This window comes from Pseudopipra pipra, chromosome 1, assembly GCF_036250125.1.
Source record: "Pseudopipra pipra isolate bDixPip1 chromosome 1, bDixPip1.hap1, whole genome shotgun sequence".
Lineage (NCBI taxonomy): Eukaryota > Metazoa > Chordata > Aves > Passeriformes > Pipridae > Pseudopipra > Pseudopipra pipra.
This window is the reverse complement of record NC_087549.1, coordinates 13,493,131-13,513,200: the sequence shown is the minus strand read 5'-3', so window position 1 is coordinate 13,513,200 and position 20,070 is coordinate 13,493,131. Positions and strand designations below refer to the sequence as shown.

Genomic DNA, 20,070 nt, shown 5'->3' with positions numbered 1-20,070 from the left:
GTTTTCTTGTTTGCTTTGCAAAAGACATAATAATAATCAACCAGTGGACAGCATTTGCTTTTGATTCCTTTGGATGAACTGCCTTAGACAGACTGTGTCTGAAGTAGAAAAGATTAGTTCTTTATTTACTAACATGCCACAGGCTCAGGGAGAGAAGGGGAGAGTAATCCCTCAAAAAGGGCCGTTTGTCATAAAACCTACCACAAGCAATCAGTATAGCCCAAAAGAGCAAAGGCAGTGACGGAGCAAACCCTTAATGTGAACCAGACTGAATAACACAAAACAATCAGCTTGATGGGTGAAGTAGTGATTTGGCAAATGTTCTGACGTTCCTTGCCATGGGATTTCCGGACAGTCATGGTGAAAGTAAGCAAACATGCCTCATCAGAAATAATATTAGCAACAGGCCCAACAGTAACACACAGCTGGGCCGTTCATTCAGAGCAGGGATTCCTTCCTTTACCTGATACTAAATCTCACCCTCCACGTGGTGCCACAGAGCAATTTGGATATGAACTTTACATAAAAAATTCACTTCCATCAAAATACTTCTGAGATGGAGGTGCAACAATGTGATGGCTAAGTTCACACTTCATGACAAAACCAAGAAGTTCCCTGAATGAATCCATATCCACTATGATTGTTTGAGGAAACAATCCAGGAGCTGGCACTTGCTGGCTCCTGAACTCATGCTCTTTCCGTTACACAAAGAAATTCTGTGTTTCAGTGACAGGATTACCCAGGGCTTTCTGGGGAATTTTGAACTAAATCAATTCCCTCACCTGGAAAACAAGAATAAGAGGGTTAAGGCATGTAAAGATTTTTAAACAATGAAAATGCTAATTGCTATTCTCTATGTAGCAACTGAATCTTGATTTCTTTGTTTGTATTTCATTGAAGGAACTCCTCCCATCCCTGGAGAGCATGAACTGTGAAGAATGGAGAGAAGCAGAAAAGGGATGTCTCATTTTGTCAAGAGAGGGATTCAGCGTCCCTCCAGGAAAAGGAATATAATATACAAAATCACTTTAAAAATCTTCAGATCAAGAGCCACTAATGGAGGGTTCCTTCAGTGTCTGCAAAGTCAGATGATCTCCTAATACCCTTCTTTCTGATTAGCTGCAAAAAGATGTGAGCTTTTTTGATGACACCAAACTTGGGGGGGAATTTGAAACAAACCCCTAGACTGGAAATCAACAGCAACAATTGTATACAAAGGTTGGGATTTTTGGATAAAACATCAGGGCCCATGGGGAACATTTCTGCATTAAAGTCAGTGTTTGATTCCAAAATTTGACATCTCCAAGATGCTCAGAGAGATTTCAAGAAAACAAAACCATCACTCAAAGTGTGACAGGAGCTTCTAACTGTTACAACATCATCTCTAACAGGCATTAACACTGAGCTTTAAACACTGAGCGCTGGGGTTTGATGCAGCTCCAGGAAAGTGCTTTGCTAAGGCTTCGGAGAGGATGTGCTAAATTTGGAATGCTCTCCAAAGAGAAAACCAATTATATTCACCAGAAGTCCATCTAATGTTTTTCAATGACCTTAAAGCAGGCAGATATAACAAGGGATGGCAAGTAGCCACTGACTTGAATTGTATTTTATCCCAGCTCCAAGGTCGCTTGTCAAATACAAATAGGGATCGGTACTGAGAAGCCACGTGGTGTTCAACACACAGCACAAGGCTGAAGGGAACCTGAAGTATGGCTGAGGGACAACCTCTTGCCTAATACAGAAGAGCTCCCAGCTGGTTTTGTGCTTCTATATTACTGAGAACCTGATCAAGACAGCAACCAATTCTATGTCACAGAGGACATCAAATACAGGCCAACAATTCTTCATCTTTTAGTATATTCATATCTCTGCAACAATCAGCTTTAGCATGCTCTTAGGGTATCAGCATCATCACCAAGTGCAAAATATATCACCCAAAACGTACTCCAAATCACTCAAACTAGGATAGATTCCCATTGCCACTCAGTCTGTCCTCTGGCAAGACACTGTTTAATCTCTGTTGCTCTGGATTGTGTGTGTCCTGTTTATTCAGGTGCTTTCTGCACAGGTCCTGATGCTGTAGACTCATGTGTCAAACAACATCAACGACCTCAACAAGCCAGATGTTCTGACAGCACCGTTGCTCCATCTGCTTCCCCACACCAACACCACACTGCAAACCAAGGCAGGGAGCCATTCCAGATCAGAAATGTCGAGGCAGCTTATTCTCAGACACATCAATTTTGCAATGCTAAATGCTGCTAAGAAGAAAGGGGCACAGACCACACCATTGCTGTTTGCAGAGCTGCACATCAGGGCTGCAGGACCAGCTGAATCTTCCAGGTGCTGCCACTGATATCAATAGCAACACAGCGGCTCAGCACAGTCACTGCATACAAATTCCTGACTTCTTTATTATGAGGCACCATTCAAAGCTTACCTCTGGACAAGATGATCAAGAAATGTCCTTGCAGTGGTGTCCAAGCTGCTTCTAAAATATTTTGACAACACTCCTTTGAGGCAAAGGCAGCACTATTGCCATTTGCAGATGAGACACAGGGACATTAACAAACTATTTCCACTAATTTTAAGAGCCTGACTTAAGACTTCAAGAATCCCAGCTTCAACAATTCATAGCATTATATAGCACTACCACCACAGTCTGTAATAGGCACTGCCAGAGACTGGCTGTACTGGATGTGTGCAGCACAGACCCCTGTTATGTCCAGATGAAGCCATCAAGTCTCAGTAGTTCTAATCAGAGCTGAGCATTTCAAGCTGAGTGCTGAACAGAGACTCTAAAAAATTACCTTTTCTGAAAATTATAGCTGAAATGACCTGGCAGCATCTCATAATAATTCTCTCTATGGAGACACAGAAAGAGGATTCACTCTCCAGAACAAGACTGAGCTGACCTGAGCATGACCTCATTTCTCCTGCAGTCCCACTCCCCAGTCAACACTGCTCTGAGATTGTCTCATCATGCTTAAATGCCAAGGCACTGCATAAGGTTGCCCAGATGGTCTTATGTCCACTCAAATGGACCTTATTCATATTCTCCAAAGAGAATATTTTTTGTTTGTTTGTTTGTTTGTTTTTAATTTTATTTCAAAAGACTGAATTTGAAGAAGAGCAATTCCTAGCATGCTGATGATATGCTGCCTCTTTCGTGGTTCAACAGCAGCACTGGAACACATCAGGTTCGCGTGAGGTAAGAGACTGGCAAATGCAGCTGTTGTAGACTGCTATCTTTTTGGTAACTGATACCTAGAGAGAAATAAAACATGTATTTTAAGCAAATGGATATGAAACCTGTTTCCCAAGAGCACTGAGACTCCTGAACCTCTGGTTACAACCCAGTGGATTGTGGTTCTAGATTACTTTGTCTAGTCATCTTTGCCCATTGTCCCTTGATGCCCAGCTTTTCTTCCTTGTTGCTGTTGCCCCTCAGATCTTCCTCTGACTTTATGCTCTGTCACTGGTTTCTTTTTCCAGTTCTTCACCCATTCGCTTAGCTCCCTCACCCCCTGGGTTAGCTTAAGTTTTTATTTCACATTTGATTCACCTTCAGGGTCAGTCTAAACCACCAGACTTCACTCTGGAATGGCTGAAACCAGAGTGCCCATTCCCTTCTGCTAACGCTGTGTGATTATGTGAACTGCTTCAGCTGTGTATCAAAGTGATAAATCTCACAAAAATTCACAGGGCTTTGATTTTGCCATGCTGGAGTCTCTTCTGGAGATTGGGCAAGGACTTCTAAATCACGTGAATGGTTTGGCCAGTTCTACCTGTCATGTCCACTGAAAACTGTGAGTCTTTCATTATTTCAGGCAGATGTTAGTGGATGATTCAGGGAGCAGATACACATAGTTGCCAGCCACTGAGCTGAAGAAGCCCCAGAGAGAGTGCAAGAGATTATAAAGTTGAGCAAAACTGAGAGTTAATCCAAAGCTTGTAACTTGCACTCAGCTCCCCTGGGAACACACAACACACACTGAGCAATGGATTCCAAAATATTAAGAAATAAGCTAGCGTGTAAGAAAAATAAGGATCTCCTGTTGAACTAAGGAGTTAGGTCATTAATGCTTGTTCATGTTACATTACTCACACTTGAGAGACAAATAACTATCTGTTGCCTCACTAACCCACATATTTATTTGAACAAATATTTCCCAAGAAGTAGGAAGAGAGAACCATTCAACAGAAAATTCTATATTATAGTCTTATCATAACAAGCCACTTCACAGTATACTGATGTGTATCATATACAAGCATCCATTGTAAAAAGCTATTAAGTGTATCTCCTTTTACAGTGCTGACATGTTCATTCCTTCACAGAGGTCATTAGCTCACAATGGGGCCTCTCATTTCCCTATGCTTTACTAAGATTTTGCTGTATTTCAGAATCAAACCTTAGTTTTAGCATTATTAACTCAGAGGGACACAGTCAGTGCCATATAAAGTCAATTTATATAGAAATCCTACAATCATTCAGAACAAATTTTTTTATAAAAAATCTACAGTCTCTGAATGGAAGGGACGTAGTAAATGATTAGCTCAACTTCACATGCTTAAGATGTTTAACAGAAGACTAGCCTTCTAAAAAGAAAATATACCCACTCCTAAACAAAACTACCTATTTTCCTCTGGGCTGAAAATGCTGCTCGGCTGCCTGTTCACAGGCCGGCCTGTAAACACGGTGCTGGACATGAGCAGCACTTGGAGGTAAATTGCTGCCTTCACTTTGATCAAACAAGTCTGTGATTGCTGCTGGAGCACCAGCATAACCCTCAGCCCAGAAAGCAGAGATGTACCAGGCAGTGGTGCTGCTCCCTCTCCCCAGTGCGCTCCACCACCCCAGAGCTGTGCCAAGGACAGAATGCTATCCACCCAGGTTGTATAAATCACTAGAGCAGTCAAAGCCTCTGAAAAAGTAAAACAACAAGTTTTGGGTTTAGATAGTGGCTAATTACCAGAGTGCCCTCACCTGTACACATGCATATGCCATTTTAACCATCTCTGTACTTGTCTCAAGGGCATGAAAGACTATTTGGTGGCAGGTACTGATGTCCTGTGCATAAAAGTACTTCCATCTGCTCTTCATCCCAGTGAGGTTTGAAACCTTGACACCCTGAACAGCTCCTGTCTGAGGCTGTGGAAATGTAAAAATATAGTAAACAAAAAGAAAATGGAGCGAAGGAAAAGGGGAGACACAAAAGCAGTGGGATGGAGCCAGGGAGAAGAGGGGCCTGAGAGCTGATGGGGGGGGAGGTGGCCCTTGTCTGTGAAGTGTATTCAGCTCATGAGAGATACACACGGTTCACCTTCCAGTCTGTCCCCCTTCCTCTGCTTGGCAAGGTGCTGGTGCAGCACATGCAGCCACATGAAATGTCCAGAACAGCTCATTTAAACAGCAGATATGGTCGATGAACAGATGAGTCACAATGCAGAATGCAGGCTGGAGAAAAAGCCCTGGCAGTTATGACTGCAGCTCGGGTGAGCTTAAGTGCTTCTTGTCTACTTTATCCTGCCCCCCTTAAAGGGCAGAGAAGTAATTTGTATGCAAATAGAGGACCTGAGCAGTGATTTGAAAGAAGAGAGACATGCTGTCTTTACAGAGAGGAATGCTGCAGATGCAAAAAGAAACTAAAAAAATTCTTAATTATACCAGGATCCAAAAAACTGGGATAGTCATGACCCTCCAATGACTGTCAAAGCCCCAAGAATATTAAGTATTAGACATACAAAAACTCAGCACCCAGAGCTTCCTTTAACAGGGATAGCATTACGGATGCCTTATACTAATTCAGCTTTACTTTGAGTTACCAAAAAACACTCTAAGATTTACAGCTTCCCTCTTTTTCTGTAGCAGACAGGTAACTGTCAGGAGTTGCTTCAGGAGCTCACTATGCGGAGCAGGATCATCCCAGCCTGAAAATCTGCTCAGACTGAATCCTCCCATCATCCTTGGGTGAAGTCTCCATCATATTTAAGTACAAGAAAGGCAGATGAATGAGAAAAGCTGGCACTCAAATTGAGGAAGCTGGAAGGAAGCTCAATGGCTCAGTCTGCTCCAAATGGTGACACTGATTGCCCCAAATTGGCTCAGACTCTAGGGAAAGGTACAAGTCGTTGGTTCAACTCAAAACCACAACCATATTGATCAAAATAGAGCTCAAAGGCCAATCCCTGACTGTGTTTCTGTGCAGCCCAAGTACACATCATATACATTATTACAGAACAGGTAAATCAGGTTTAAAGTATATTTGATTTCAGGAAAACAACTGTAAACCATACATTTAGAAGCTTTCTCTATTTCTAATAATATAAATCATTAAAGGAAAATCACAAGCGAACCCCCAAGCTGTTAGTTTCAGTTAGATGACAGGTATTCAGTCACAATACAGTGCTTGACTCTGGAAAAGAAATGGAGCTCTTGCTACGTTCTCAGTTGAGAAATACAGCACTCAAGGACAATGGCCACAAATTAAGCAGCTGTTGTATGTTATACACATTACAACTGTCTTGTTTTCATTATATAAATGCATTTGTCTCCAATTAAATTGTAGAACTTTTATTGAAAAGAGAGCACTGTTTTCAGCTGCCCTTTCCACACTGTTTTACTCTGAGGTTTTCAGATCTCTTCATCATAGCAGTAGTCAATAAGCAATTCCTTGAAGTCCTTTATCAGTTCTTCTATAGCATAATTGCATTTCTCTTCCAAGAAGAGATGTACAAAAAGGCTTTGTTCTCTCTCCTCCTCTGCGTCTTGCCCTAGTTTGTAAGTGCTGAGTGTTTTATTGAGCACCTGGAAGATTTTCAGTGCTATAAAAACAAATGTCTCTTTGTAAAAATCTGACTCTCAAAAGAAAAGCAACAGAAAGTTTTCAGTATTTTGAAAGTAGTCAAGTACTCAGTAACAAACATATGAATTCCAACATTGTAAAATGACATTTGAGATGCAGAAACATTTTTTATACATACTGCTCCTAACACAAGAAAGATGCTTGCACAGACTCTGGAACTGTAAAATGTCCATAAGGGACAACATCTGTATCTGGTTCTCAGAGAGAAGAAATAAGCTGTAGCAGCATGCTGGCCACAGAGATGGGAACAGACCACGAAAGACCATGACAAGAGCCTCAAACCCCAAGTGGGGTATCAACCTGCTTGTAAGCAGCTTAAACCCTCTGCTTTAGTGGATGTCTTTGAGTGATTTGTCTTTCTTGAAGCTTGGATATCTCTCTGATGTCTATTACATCTATAAACTGGAAGAAGACTTGAAGGTAAAGAAATAGTAGAGGAAAACAAGTGAAGACAGTGGCAGCTCCATAATAACTAAAAGCAGCAGAGACTGTCTTAGGAAGGTGAGTGGCAGAGCTGATGTGAGACCTTTAATCTCTCCAAGTCTCCCTTACCTGAGGTGAGAGACCATCCCAGTCCTTTCTCTTCCTTCCTCCCTATCTGTAGTTTTTCACTGTACAGAAAAATCAAGAATTAAGTGACTAAAACCAGCAAAACAATAATGCATTGTCATTAACTTCCATTGACTGCCATATCAACATGAAAAGTTGTACTCGAATAGTTACAAAACGTCTAAGAAACCTTCTTCCTCTTATGCTTCAGTTCAACTCCTGTATGGGAGATAAGCCATGAAAAGACCAAAGACTTCTCTATAGTGCCAAAGTTGAAGGCATTAAAAACTTGAAAGATTTAGCAAAATAAATTACTAGAAGCTCAGCAAAGCCAGAAGTGTAAGATAAAACAGGTCCATGACTGCCTCCACGTATGCTGTAGCTGGGTGCTGAAGGGAAACCGTGGCCCCTTTCTGTGCTCTCAGAAAGTGTCCTCTTGGGTCCCACGGGGAAGCCACAGCCAGACAGGCACCCCAGGGCCTGGCACAAGGGTTCCAGCTCCCATGACAAACAGAGGGTTACTGACACGAATTCAAATAGCTTTTGAATTCTGAGCCAGTCTCAGTCATCCCTCCTTTTCCTGCAAAGGTGAGGAACAGGTAACTTCCAGAAGAGGCTTTTTTTTGCCCCAGAAGGATGGTTTTGAAGAGGGGGAGGATCAATCAGGTCTGGAAACGTGTTTTGATTCGTTATGTGCTTTCAAACTCTTTCCTTCTTTTTAGGGAATATTTTAATTTAGAAGTTTTATCAGTTACTTACACTTTACAATATGATTTATTTATAAAATACAGGAACATTTAGAAAAGGAAAAGTGCATTTTCAGAATTAAATACTTCATGTTAACACCCTTGTGAAATTGAATTCTGTGGATAAAAGTAAAATATAACAAAATAGAATAACAGTAATAAATTAAAAAAGACTAAAAATAATTCATAAAACTCTATTTGACCTGAAATGACATTTGGAGTAATTTTTAAAGTGAGTTTCTTTTGTCCTTTATGGTTGAGACCATTTTTCTTTTAAAACAGAAAAGGAAAAATAACTGCCAGTCATGTAAGTTCATCTCGCTCCAGCCTTCCAAAATTTCCAAAATGAATCTAATTCAAAACAATCACTCAACCAATTCACAACAAAATTAAGACTCCCAAAGAGGCGCAGACATGAAAACTTGAATTCTCCCTATTGTATTGTTTTCTCAGAGCAAAGTCACAAGGAGCAGCAGAGCCAAATGAACTGGCTGCTGTTGCCAAAGAGGGTTTTGTTCCCACTCATGCCTCCCTCCCTCCCTCTTCCCACTCCAACCTTGGCTCCACAAGCCGGGCATCAGCCTCGCTGCCTACTCAGCCTCTCCCCAAAAGTTTCAGATCCCTAATGCTGCAAGAATTACCCCAATTTTATTCACAGATTAGAGAGTTGTACTGGGCCACAGAAGACCCCAGTTAGCAAAATAATCCTACAAAGGACTATGGGGTCAGGAGCTGCTGGGGGAAAAACAGCTGCTTGCTGCAGCAGGAACAAGCTGCTAGATCAGCCCAAAGCATATTCATACCAATTCACTTTCACTCAGAAATCAAGAAAATCCAGCTAAATATGCTTTCAGTTTTCTGTTACTTTATGATGGTGACCACATCCTAAGCACCATAACAGCTAAAGTATTTTTCAATAAAATAGAAGAGTCTTTCAAATTAAATCCTGACTCATCTACATCAACAAAGATTACTAACATTGTAGATTTATCAGGACAAAAAGAATAATAATAATAAAAGAAAACCTTGGAAATGTGTTTAGAAAAACTATATTTATGGTATCAGGTGACTATGGAATAATGCAGACTTTAAATATTAGCTGCCATGACTTAAATCATATGCAAATACACACATATTATTTCCATTTAAGATTATGAAATCAGGAAGTACACATGTATTTTAAGAATATATATTTTAATGCCTATATAAAAATGTAAACACACAAAAGTAATTAAATCTCATCTAAAACTCTTCTACTTACCTTGTGTATTTTAAAGGCCTCTGTGTAATACTGATGCTCCATTAAAAACTGGGTTCTTAAGTTTCTGTGAATAAACTGTCGTAAGGAACTGAAAATAATTAGTAAAAATATATTACAATTTACAATAATTATCATATTTCTATGAATATGAAATCAACTTAACAGCTTTTATATCCCCAAAAGCTAAACAGTGTAAGACACTTTGTTATCATTGATACAAGTCCTAATGCCAGCTGGAGTGCTTTAGGGGACAGCACAGTTTATGACAGAAAGATGTTACGAGCTCACCCAAGAACTCAATGAAGTTGCATCCTGCTGTCCCTCCCTCCACAGCACTGGGACAGGGCCTGGTAGTGACTGACCAAAGCTGAAACATGTGCTTATTAGGACACCTAAGGAGAGAAGCTATATCCTCATTAGATACTTGAGCATGCCTACAAATCTAAGACATCCAGTAGTTAATTTGTGGACATTTTATTCTGTAATTACACTGAGAAATAAAGAAAAAACTCCAAGATAAATGAAAAGTCTGCATTAAAAATGCATATAGATATTTTAATATTACATATTTGCCCTACACTTACATGTATTACAATGTTTATATTGAACAAAATGGAGGAATTCAGGTTAAAAGCTGAGATACTAAAATAAATTCTCCAGACTTTGACTGCTTTGCACATTTTCAACAACATTAATTTCTACTTTATGTGTGTAATGTACATTCTTCCAGTATTTGGATAATACCCCACTTAAATACAATACTTTTCCTTGTGTTTTGAGTGCACTATAAAGCAGAAGTTTTAACCAAAAATCACAACCCAGACCAAAAGCAACTGCACGGGTTACGGGCAATGAAGGTGAAGAGGATAAAGAGCTTAATTCACTGTCCGAATACCAAGTTTTAACTTGAATCAGTGTCAGATTATAACTTTGAAATATTCATCAATTTTTCAGCAGAAGAGAAGCCCAGGCTAAACTGCAATCGGTGAGATCTTTGGCAGGCAAAGAGCTCTGCTTCCAAAACCTTCCACAAGTGCCGAGCATGTCCAGGGAGTCACCGCAGAAACTTCACTGACAAAAATGGAAGATCAAAGAAACCACCCTGCACTGTGGCAGGGTGAAGCATCCCATAAACATCCCCTCCAGACAATCTGCTGCTTAAAAGCCTACAAGAAATGAGTTTTCACATCATCATTAGGTGGCTGTTAGAATGTTTTTCATCTCAACATTCAACAAAAATATTTTTTCTTGTGAATAAAGCTAATCCCTCCCTTCCCACAGGAAATATCAAGAACAACTGATAAACATTTTTCATTGTAGCAATATTTTAGGTATGAGAAGGGCGAGTTCCTTCCTCAGACTTCTTTTATTCTAGACCAGGAATACCCAGTTCCCTTTATTTATTTTCTTATATGCAATGTTATATCTTGTTTCCATTTGCCCACCTATTTCTTAAAATATGTTGCCCCCAATCACTGGCACTTGACATAATAATTACTTTCACATCTTACATAAAAAATTCCTCTTAATCCTCAAGTGAGTTTTACTTTTGCAATAGTATCAAACAGCTCACCTCTCTGCAACCAGATGCCTTTTTTTTCTCACTGCAGCTCTTACAATATGGGGGGAATGGTTTGCTTTCAGGCACTTCATTTTCCCTGGAGTTCAGTATTTCACGTTTATTCCTACTGAATTTCAGTTTGCTGCTTTTGAATCACCTGTGCAATCTGCTGAATTATTCTAACTTCTGAGCACATATATCAGTTTGTGAACATTGCCTGTCCACGTTGCATCACCTGCAGACCTCAAACTTTGAATTCCATCAAACACATTAATGGATATTTGGAACCAGGAACATGACATAACCTCAGAAACTGCACTGGAAAAAGCCTTTTTAGATTCCCCCCCTACTTCCAATTTTCTATTGGCAGTATCTTTGCCATATTTCCTTAGCATATATTCAATAGTTCACTTAAAGTCATACAGCAAAATATACGATGGCAGAATTCCTTGACAATCTCTTGATTCTCACATGTTACAGCTCTGCCTCAGTTCCGTGCCTCTATCACTGAACAATGCGTTCTCCCTCAGCCCAAGAGTGTAAATCCACATCTCCAAAAGTAGAAACTACACCAGCCTAAATTACCCATGACCTCATTTTTAAAACATAAATGCATCTGCCTTCACTCTCCCAAACAATGCCAGCTTTCATTGCTTATTAGCCCAGGTCTCCCACAAACACCCTTGGCACTGTTACATCACACTCCTTAGCCAAGGGAAAAACACCTCAAAGTATTTCCATCGAGCTATTACTGCAGCCTCCCAGACTCTGCCTGCGATTCACAGTTCACGGTGCTCACCTGACCGCTCGCTGCCTCACCAGGGGTGCTAAGCTGAGCTGCACACATGGTTAGTTACCCACAACAGGCTCGGTACCTCATTCTACCCATGTAGGTTTCCTCTTGCAGCTTTAGCTCACCTAAGCTTGCAGTGGTTGCTAAGAGGAAACAAAACCAAGGTGGGCTTCCCCGGACATGGCACAGCAGCAGATGGGGAGAGGCTGCGAGCATCACGTCTGAATCCAGGCACGTCCCTTAACATGTGTCCAAGTGCAATTATTAGCACAACTATCCGTGCACTATTAAAGGGATGTGGTGTCTGAATAATAAAATAAGTATATGCATATTACAAAATACCTGAGCCTGTCATGTTCCTATTCTACAGATAACTTGTTATTACAAAAACTACAGGATTCAACAGCAGGTATAGAATAGAAAAGTATTTATTAACTTTCATGAAACAAAATATGGCTTAAAAAAAATCCTCTTGAGTCTCTCTTAAATTTTCACTCCCTGCCCTAAGAAGAAGAATCAGTCTCTCATGGAAATTTGGGAAAATTTAAAAAAAAAAAAAAAAAAAAGAACCCAAATACAATCATCTTATAGAAAGCTATGTGAGCTCTGGGCAACAGAAGTCAACCAGTGCATGGAAAGAAAACACTGCCTCTACATACATATAAAGGAAACAGATTAAAAATGGCAGAGATTATTTTTCTCTATTATTAAAACATCTAAAAAATTAAGTTTTTAAATAAAACATTTCCTAGGTGTAAATAGTACACTGCATAAAACACAGCTAAAGAAATTTAAATGTATCCATCATTTCAAATCCCAGACCTAGTTTAATCTACTGATGTACTTCTCCAGTGGATTCATGAGCTGACCATATAGAATGCTTTCAAGCAAACCACCCCAGCAGGAAGAAATATGTATTTTTCAGTATTTTAATGTTTAAGCTTTTTAAAATTATTTTTAAATTTTAGCAAAACCATCTTTCAAAAGCATATTCCAATGTCAAGCTTGAAGAAAAAATTCTGCCTCTGTCAAAATAATTCGCAAACTTTATTGGATTTTTAAAAGCCTGATTACAGGACAAAACATGCATTATGCATTTTGCTAAAATTCCAAAAACAATTGCAGAACTTCATCATATTCAAAGGCTCATGTCCATAATAAATACCATCAGCTTAAAAGCAGCTTGGAATTTTTCAAGAGTTTTAGTATCTGAAAAATGCAAATGTTATATATACTGTACTTTTAAAAGTCTGACATTACTTTGCAATGGTTAAAGCAAGAAACAGCTCAGCTGAAGACTACAGAAAATCCCTGTCTTCTGAGGAGGTCATACAATACTGCTCTGGAAACAGCCTGTCACCAAAGGCCTGGCAATTGGCTCTGGCTTAAAACATACTCGGCCTCTAACATTCTTCAAAGGATTAAACCATAATTGATTCTGGCAATACACATGGTCAGCGTGATGTGCAGGGGGTTGCCAGTGGACATGGGGCCCTTACATAAAGAGCCATTTTCTTTGTTTAAAATGGAAAAAAGAGTGGGAGGTGTGGAGAACAGTGAAATACAAAATGAATCAGAATCATAAACCATATTTTTTGAATTAGATTTCAACAACCACATATGCAAATAGAAGGCTTCAAAGGTGGCAGAGGTTCTGAATTGCTAAGGCAATTCACTTATTCTTAGTTCCATAAAAAAAGATAGAAGCTATAGTTATATACATCCTTCTAAGCACTCCGAGAATATTGCAAGCTGAACTCCAGAGAAGCCATTGATATCAGTCTGAAAGTGATGGGGAACGGATTGATCGTGCACTGGCTGGACTGTTAGAGAAAGCAAAAGGATCCTTCTCCTTTTCTTTAGTATCATGTTTATGTTTATGCTTATGCTTATGCTTGTGTTTCTTCTTCTTTTTCTTGTGCTCATGGTGGTGATGGTGGTGGTGATCACTGTGTTTTGAGGAGTTTGATTCTTTACTAAACATGGAGAGCGGAGCTGCTGAGACAGGGTGCATGTTTATCTCTCCCGAAGATTGTTCTTTACCTAAAGGAATAGATATAGTGGGATTAGTAAATGTTTAACCTGCATTTTTCCCAAAGATAAGAAATTCTGAAATATTAGATAAAGCCTACATTATCATTTAAACATGCTAACACAGAACCTGTTATGATACTTGTACCGTTAATTTTTTGGTTTGTTCAGGGAAGGCTCTCAACATGCCATTAAAGTTCCCATACTACCGACAATTTTTACAGAGATAGTCCTTCCTTCCTCAACAGCATAAAAGTATCCCAGACAATTAGGAACTGTGAAGAGCTAAGAAACTCCAAGTTATACAAACTTCCTGAAATTAATTTTTGAACAGAGCAGGAAGGCCACTATACCCTGAATAATGTAAATATAACTGTTTGTAAAAATTCTAGCATAAAGTGCAAGGCTGGCATACATAAAAGTGTGGTTTTGGGATGTGAACCCTTTTCAGTCAGGAGCTAATGCTCCCTGCAAGGACATACAAACTTTTGACTGTGAACAGAAAAATTAAACTGCTTTTTCTAAAAACTGCACCTTACAACCAATTTAGTCTATTTGAAAGTTTTTACAAAGTTTTTTTCTTAAACAAAACCAAATCCCAATAAAGACAATTACATCACCTTTGTCAATACATCTTTAACAAATACACTAGAACTACTTATATATTGAGCAAGCCTTGTATCTGAACCTGGGGAAGGAAAATATGATCTATGACATCTCAATCCAGGAATGACTTTCTCATTCTCTCTTTGACTCATTTAACATTTCAGTATTTCACATAGACTGCAATAGCTTCAACAGTAGGGATTAAAGGGCATTAATCTAAGGATAATTGTTAAAGAGCAGAAGTGCCTGGAAGGTAGGAAGGCTCAGATTCCTTTAGGCAGAAATTGAATCAAATCACTCACAGTGCAAAAATGTGCTTTAACAACTATATAAATGTAGAAAAGCAGTATCAGATTTTTGAAGGCAGCTACTTCCCTAAGTTTTATTTAAAATTTATTTTCTTCACAGTTACTTTAAATATTTGGGGATTTCCCCCCCCCCCTCCAGTTTTTGATGAAAATATCCCCATTAAATAAAAAGGAATTATGTTTGCAATTATCTTTTCCTGTATATTTGAAAACATGTTTCTTTTCCAGCACATCTTTTTGTTTGGCTGATTAGTTTTGTACTTCTAAAGGCAAGAATGATTAGTCTGTGGTAATGATTCCTGCAAGTCTGAAGAGCCAGCTCCCTTGTATGACAAACAAGTATTGAGAACAATTTCTTTTTAGCCTTACCCAAAAGATTAAGAACTGATTTAATCAAGCACATCTATAGGAAAGTTTCTAGATGGTACAGTTGTTCTAGTTTTTGTTTGTTTGTTTTTAAATATGTCTGGGAAAAACAAACTCTACATTTGTATGAAGTGTTTAGAAGTCAGAATAGAAACACAAAACATTTTTACAGTGAGGATGATCAGCGACTTACTATGGGACATGGTGACATCTCTATTGCTTGAAGTCTTAAACAGCACAATTATGTCTTTCTAGAAATATGTTTGATCTTAACCACAAGACGTGAATATGGTGCAAAATAAAATTCTGCTGAGGTTATGAAGGAGGCTAGTCTAGAGTACAACAGTTTCCTATAAACTTAAAATCTCTAACATACAAGTATTTAAAAAAGCTTTATTTATTATTTAAAAAGAACTATGCCACAGTAAGCTCATGTCATCAATGCAAGGATTTATGGTTATGCATGTTATGGCAGATAGAAGAGATACACACCGATTCCAACTTCTACTTGCTGACTTCACAGTTTCGACCATTTTTTTACATTGTTATCTGCAGCCTTTTTTGACAATGCAGACAGCGCGCAAGTATACGGTATTTGATGAGAAAAGATACCAAACTGTTTCACAGTGTAACTATTTCCAAGTATATTTTTTCTTTTAAGGTATTCCTGCCTGTACCTAAACCTATCCCTGTAACCTGAGCTCATTCATGTAAAGCATACAACTTCTAGTCAAGAGAACTTTATTTCTCAGCTGCAAGGATGCAAAGCCAGCCATTAAACAGAACTCAAAATGGTGGAAAAAGGAGCATATCTGACTCAAGCCACTAGAAAAGGCTGTACATCAGAAAACCAAAGCAGGCAGTATTTGACACCATTAAAATAGGCTACAGTAGTTAAAGGTGAACTGTGACAGTGACACAAGCAGAGCTCCCAGTAAGGCAGAAATAAAGGTCATGGCAAAGAGCCTGAAAAACATTGGTCAGTGTTCATCCACAGAAAATGTACAAAAGATTATCCAAAATACAGAAAACATTCTCACATGTTGTCAAGCCACAAGGACAAGATAAATTAAAATATACAAGGCAAAAACAAGTCAACTTAAAAGAAAAGAAAAAACCCACACACATTACACAAACTCTTCAAACTTCCCAGCTACATTAGTTCCAAATTGTGGAGTTATTCTTTTATGGAAACTAAACCTGTAAGTCTAGACACTACATCTGTAACAGCTTCAAACCAAAGCTAAGCCTCTAAGCTTTAAAAAGTTTAACCCAATAGAACTGGTATAAAGACAGTGGCTTAAGTCTGCAGGGATGATGTAGCAGAAGTGTCAAGCACTAGTGAATATGGAGGAAGATAGAAGATGCAATCAAACAGACCCTCCTGACTCTGTTGCATGACCTGCAACTTGTGCAAGTTTCCTGCAGTTTACTGAACTACCAGCTCTGCTAAGGCAACAGTCAGTATTATCAACTTGTTACTTATTTCAGGTGACTTATTTTTATATATTAAAAAAATACATTAGTTAAAGCAGTTAAACACCATTGACTGGAGTAAGCTATGGAGCAAATTCAACTGTAGTTCAAGCCAACAGGACTGAAGAGGCGATGGTGACCACCTAGAGAGGGAGGAAGATCTTCAAGAAGGGGAGAAATGGGATCCAACTGCAACTCAAGGGTTACTGACACTTAAGGAGACAGTCAATATTGGTAATATGGCACAGAAGTCAGTAAGAAATTAAAGAATGTCATTACAAAAATCTAATTCTACCAGCCAGCACTGAGTACACATAAATCTAATACTCAGCCAGCACCGAGTACACATACAATTTCTTCACAGAGGTCAATGATGACTCTAATCTGTTGGGTTTTTCTAAATGCAAGAATAACAGCTATCTGGAAAATTTCCTCCTACTGTTAAAGAGTGCTTTGAAACAGGAATCAAATATATTGATCCTGGATGATGACTCCAAAAGATTGAGCACAAACTATCAAACTTGGTTGTGTGTTAAAATGGATAGACTTATAAAAGCTCTATAGAAAACGTTACAGATTTTTATCCATAAAATTCACTGTTAAAACTGCAGAATACTTTGTTTTCTTCCTTTTAATTAGTATCTACTTAAAGCCCATGCCAGGAACATGCCAAGCATAGTTAAGGAAAGCAAGGCTAAACCGAAGTTGCTTTACAGGGCAATATCATTATCCTTATATCAACAGGAGTAGCAGCACTGCTGCAAGGAGGCAGAGAGCACTCCCTCTTCCTTCAGGGAACTCACTTCCTGGCAGAGGGAGTGGAACCTGAGTTTCTCAAATCACAGAAACACAAAATAAGTGGAGGGTGAGCCCAGGAGCTCACTTTTGAAGTGGTTAGTAGCATTCCTTGGAAGAAAATGCACATACATGTGTCTATCCACTTGGATCTCCTTCTGTTTAGGATGTGGAGATTCCAGTGTAATTACTGGCTTTGTGGTGTTCCAGCTAGCTGGGTAGGTGTTTAAAATTAGACAGAATTACAATCTGATGGGAGAAAGATCAGAAAGTTGTGTACAGTTTGTCACAGGGACAGTACAAATGCTGTGGATGTCGTGAGAGAGAATAAAACATGAAAACATAGATCTCTTATATTAGTTTTAGAATAAAAGGGATTTAGATCCTGATAAGTTTTAAAGTCACATTTTCTGTCATAACACAAATTGCTGTTAGATAATTATAACATCCTGTTCAATTATTTAAGTAAGTTTCTTCTCTTTTTAAGACTTATGAGTGCATTAACATTGAACTATGTTGTTGGGTAGTGTTTTACCTATTTAATCTTATTTTGTTATTGAACCTTTACAATTTGAGAATATGTAACTTGAGATTTTAACATGCTAGCAAGCTTTCATAAGATCTTTCATAAAGTCTCTCCTATGTTTCTGATTTTGTGTAAAGAAGGTAGGACACCACATACTTAGAGCCTCTGTTTCTTTCCATGGGCAATCAATGTCAAACAGCTGGCTTATACAAGATTTTTACAAATTAAAATGACCTTGTTTGAAACGACCCCATTTGCGCCCTGATTTATTCGAATGTCAGAGAGGGAGAAACCAAGTTCACAAATCACAGCAAAGGCTGAGCCCACAGGTCCAGTGTTTTGGCTGAGAACAGGCTGGTGCTCCAGAACTTGACACCAACCAGCTCTGGGAAGAAAGGGACATCAGCACAAGCACACAAGCACTTATGTGTCTCTCCCAGGACTCAAAGAAAGCTTACCAATGAGAAGGATAATGCACTCCCTTTGCCTAGCAGTTGAACTGCAGCTCTGGCTAGCATTTTCTCTAAAGAGAGAACACTTAAAGAATGGAAAAAATCATAAATACTGTTTCAAAATTATCCTGGTTTTCCTTATTTTTTTTTCTTTTTAGTGTTACCCTGGAAACATCCGAGACACACTGTTTTTTAATTTCATGCTGTGTTTATGCATCTGTTGAGCCATCAACAAAGCAGAAATAAAAAGTTACCAAGCATAAATGATTTCAAGTTTCCAGAATGCAAGTGTCTTGTAATTTGTCTAAAGAAGCCGAATTTTCAAATTATATATCTCTGAAAAAAATATCCATTTCCTTTCTAGGAGAGTGCTCTTTTAAGGTCCATGGGAAAAAATTTAAATTTTGAGGGTAAGAAGTAAGGGTCTAGTTAAAAAAAATAAAACCACCCAGAAGTTCTCTGAGGATGTGCTAAGCAAATCACATAGTTTGGCTCCAACATAAACATTTTAACTAGTTCTAATTTACAGTTTCATTCGATTTCATTTTTTAGTGGGATCTATAACCAGATGGACAATTCCCTATACCTATACCAAAGGTATACCTAAAGTACCGAATAAGCAAGCTGGTGATTTAACTAAAATATACTTTTAATTGGTAATAATTTTATTAATTTCTTCATTTGACTTTCATTTAACAACTATATTGCCTTGTGCTTACATTAAAATAACAGCTTAACTGTGGTGTTATTTTTACTACATTTACATTAATATTGTAGAAATTCTAGTGAAATCTCTATTTTAGAAAAAAAGAACATTTAAATCAGCAAGCCAATTCAGAATACTTTATTCCTCCAACAGTTTCAGGTAGTTCACTTGAAAATTTGCTATCCTTGTCCATCTTCTGGGTTTCAGAGTGATCTGTTGTTTTCTCAGAGATAGTCACAGCTACAATATTATGTTTTTATTAAATCATGTAGTTGACACACTGCAGCCACACACTGATGCAATTCTCACTTACGCTGTCACTATCTGCAGTGCTTTTGTTTCTGTTAAAGCTGCTTTCTTTACTTTAGAATAAAGCACTGGAAAACACCCTTCGTTGTGAAGTGTACAATTAAAACACACTGTTTCAGTGAAGCAAAATTATCTACAGAACCTCAAAGCCTATGAGTTACCATTTTTGAAACAGTTATATCTTGGGTAATAAAGTCAACATATGTGTAATGGCTACTATCAAACAGATACTATATTAATATTATGTGTTATTAAAAGGTATTCTAACAGAACAGTTGTAACAACATTTACCTCCTTAGACAGTAAAGCAAAAATTCATCATTTCAATGGTGCCCTCATATCCAAGAACTGTTCATTTATATATTTATCTGTGTGCTGATGTTTCCACAGCCCTTTTTGGCAGAGAACCACCAATGGCTGAACTTTGATGTACTGCTGTGCTTACAGCTAACTCGGGGAACTGCAGAGCTGCAGGATAGGGCTTCTTAACAGTTCAGACTGGATTTCTATTTACTACTGCATTTCTATTTACTGCTGCATCCACATTCAAAATGTGGTGACTTGCACCTCAGGCTCAGATCTGCTGTTGGAAATGTACTCTTTAAATATAATAACTACAGTAGTTTACCTCTACATTTTACTGCAGCATCTGCAGTATGTCCAGTTTCAAATTGTTCCAGAAAAAAGTCAATCCAGATAAATCATAATTTCCTGAAAGT

The 20,070-nt window shown here is 38.5% G+C and overlaps 1 protein-coding gene across 2 annotated transcripts in view; it reads right to left on the bottom strand.

Moving 5' to 3' along the window:
• Nucleotides 1–12,802: 12,802 nt before the first annotated feature.
• The window catches only part of TAF2 (TATA-box binding protein associated factor 2), a 64,999-nt gene continuing 57,731 nt past the window's right edge, over nucleotides 12,803–20,070 (bottom strand). For both annotated transcript variants that reach the window (XM_064645976.1, XM_064645983.1), the window contains one exon: nucleotides 12,803–13,819. In XM_064645976.1, coding sequence (XP_064502046.1) covers nucleotides 13,554–13,819 — 266 coding nt within the window. In that variant the 3' untranslated portion in view covers nucleotides 12,803–13,553. The remainder of the gene's footprint in view (nucleotides 13,820–20,070) is intronic.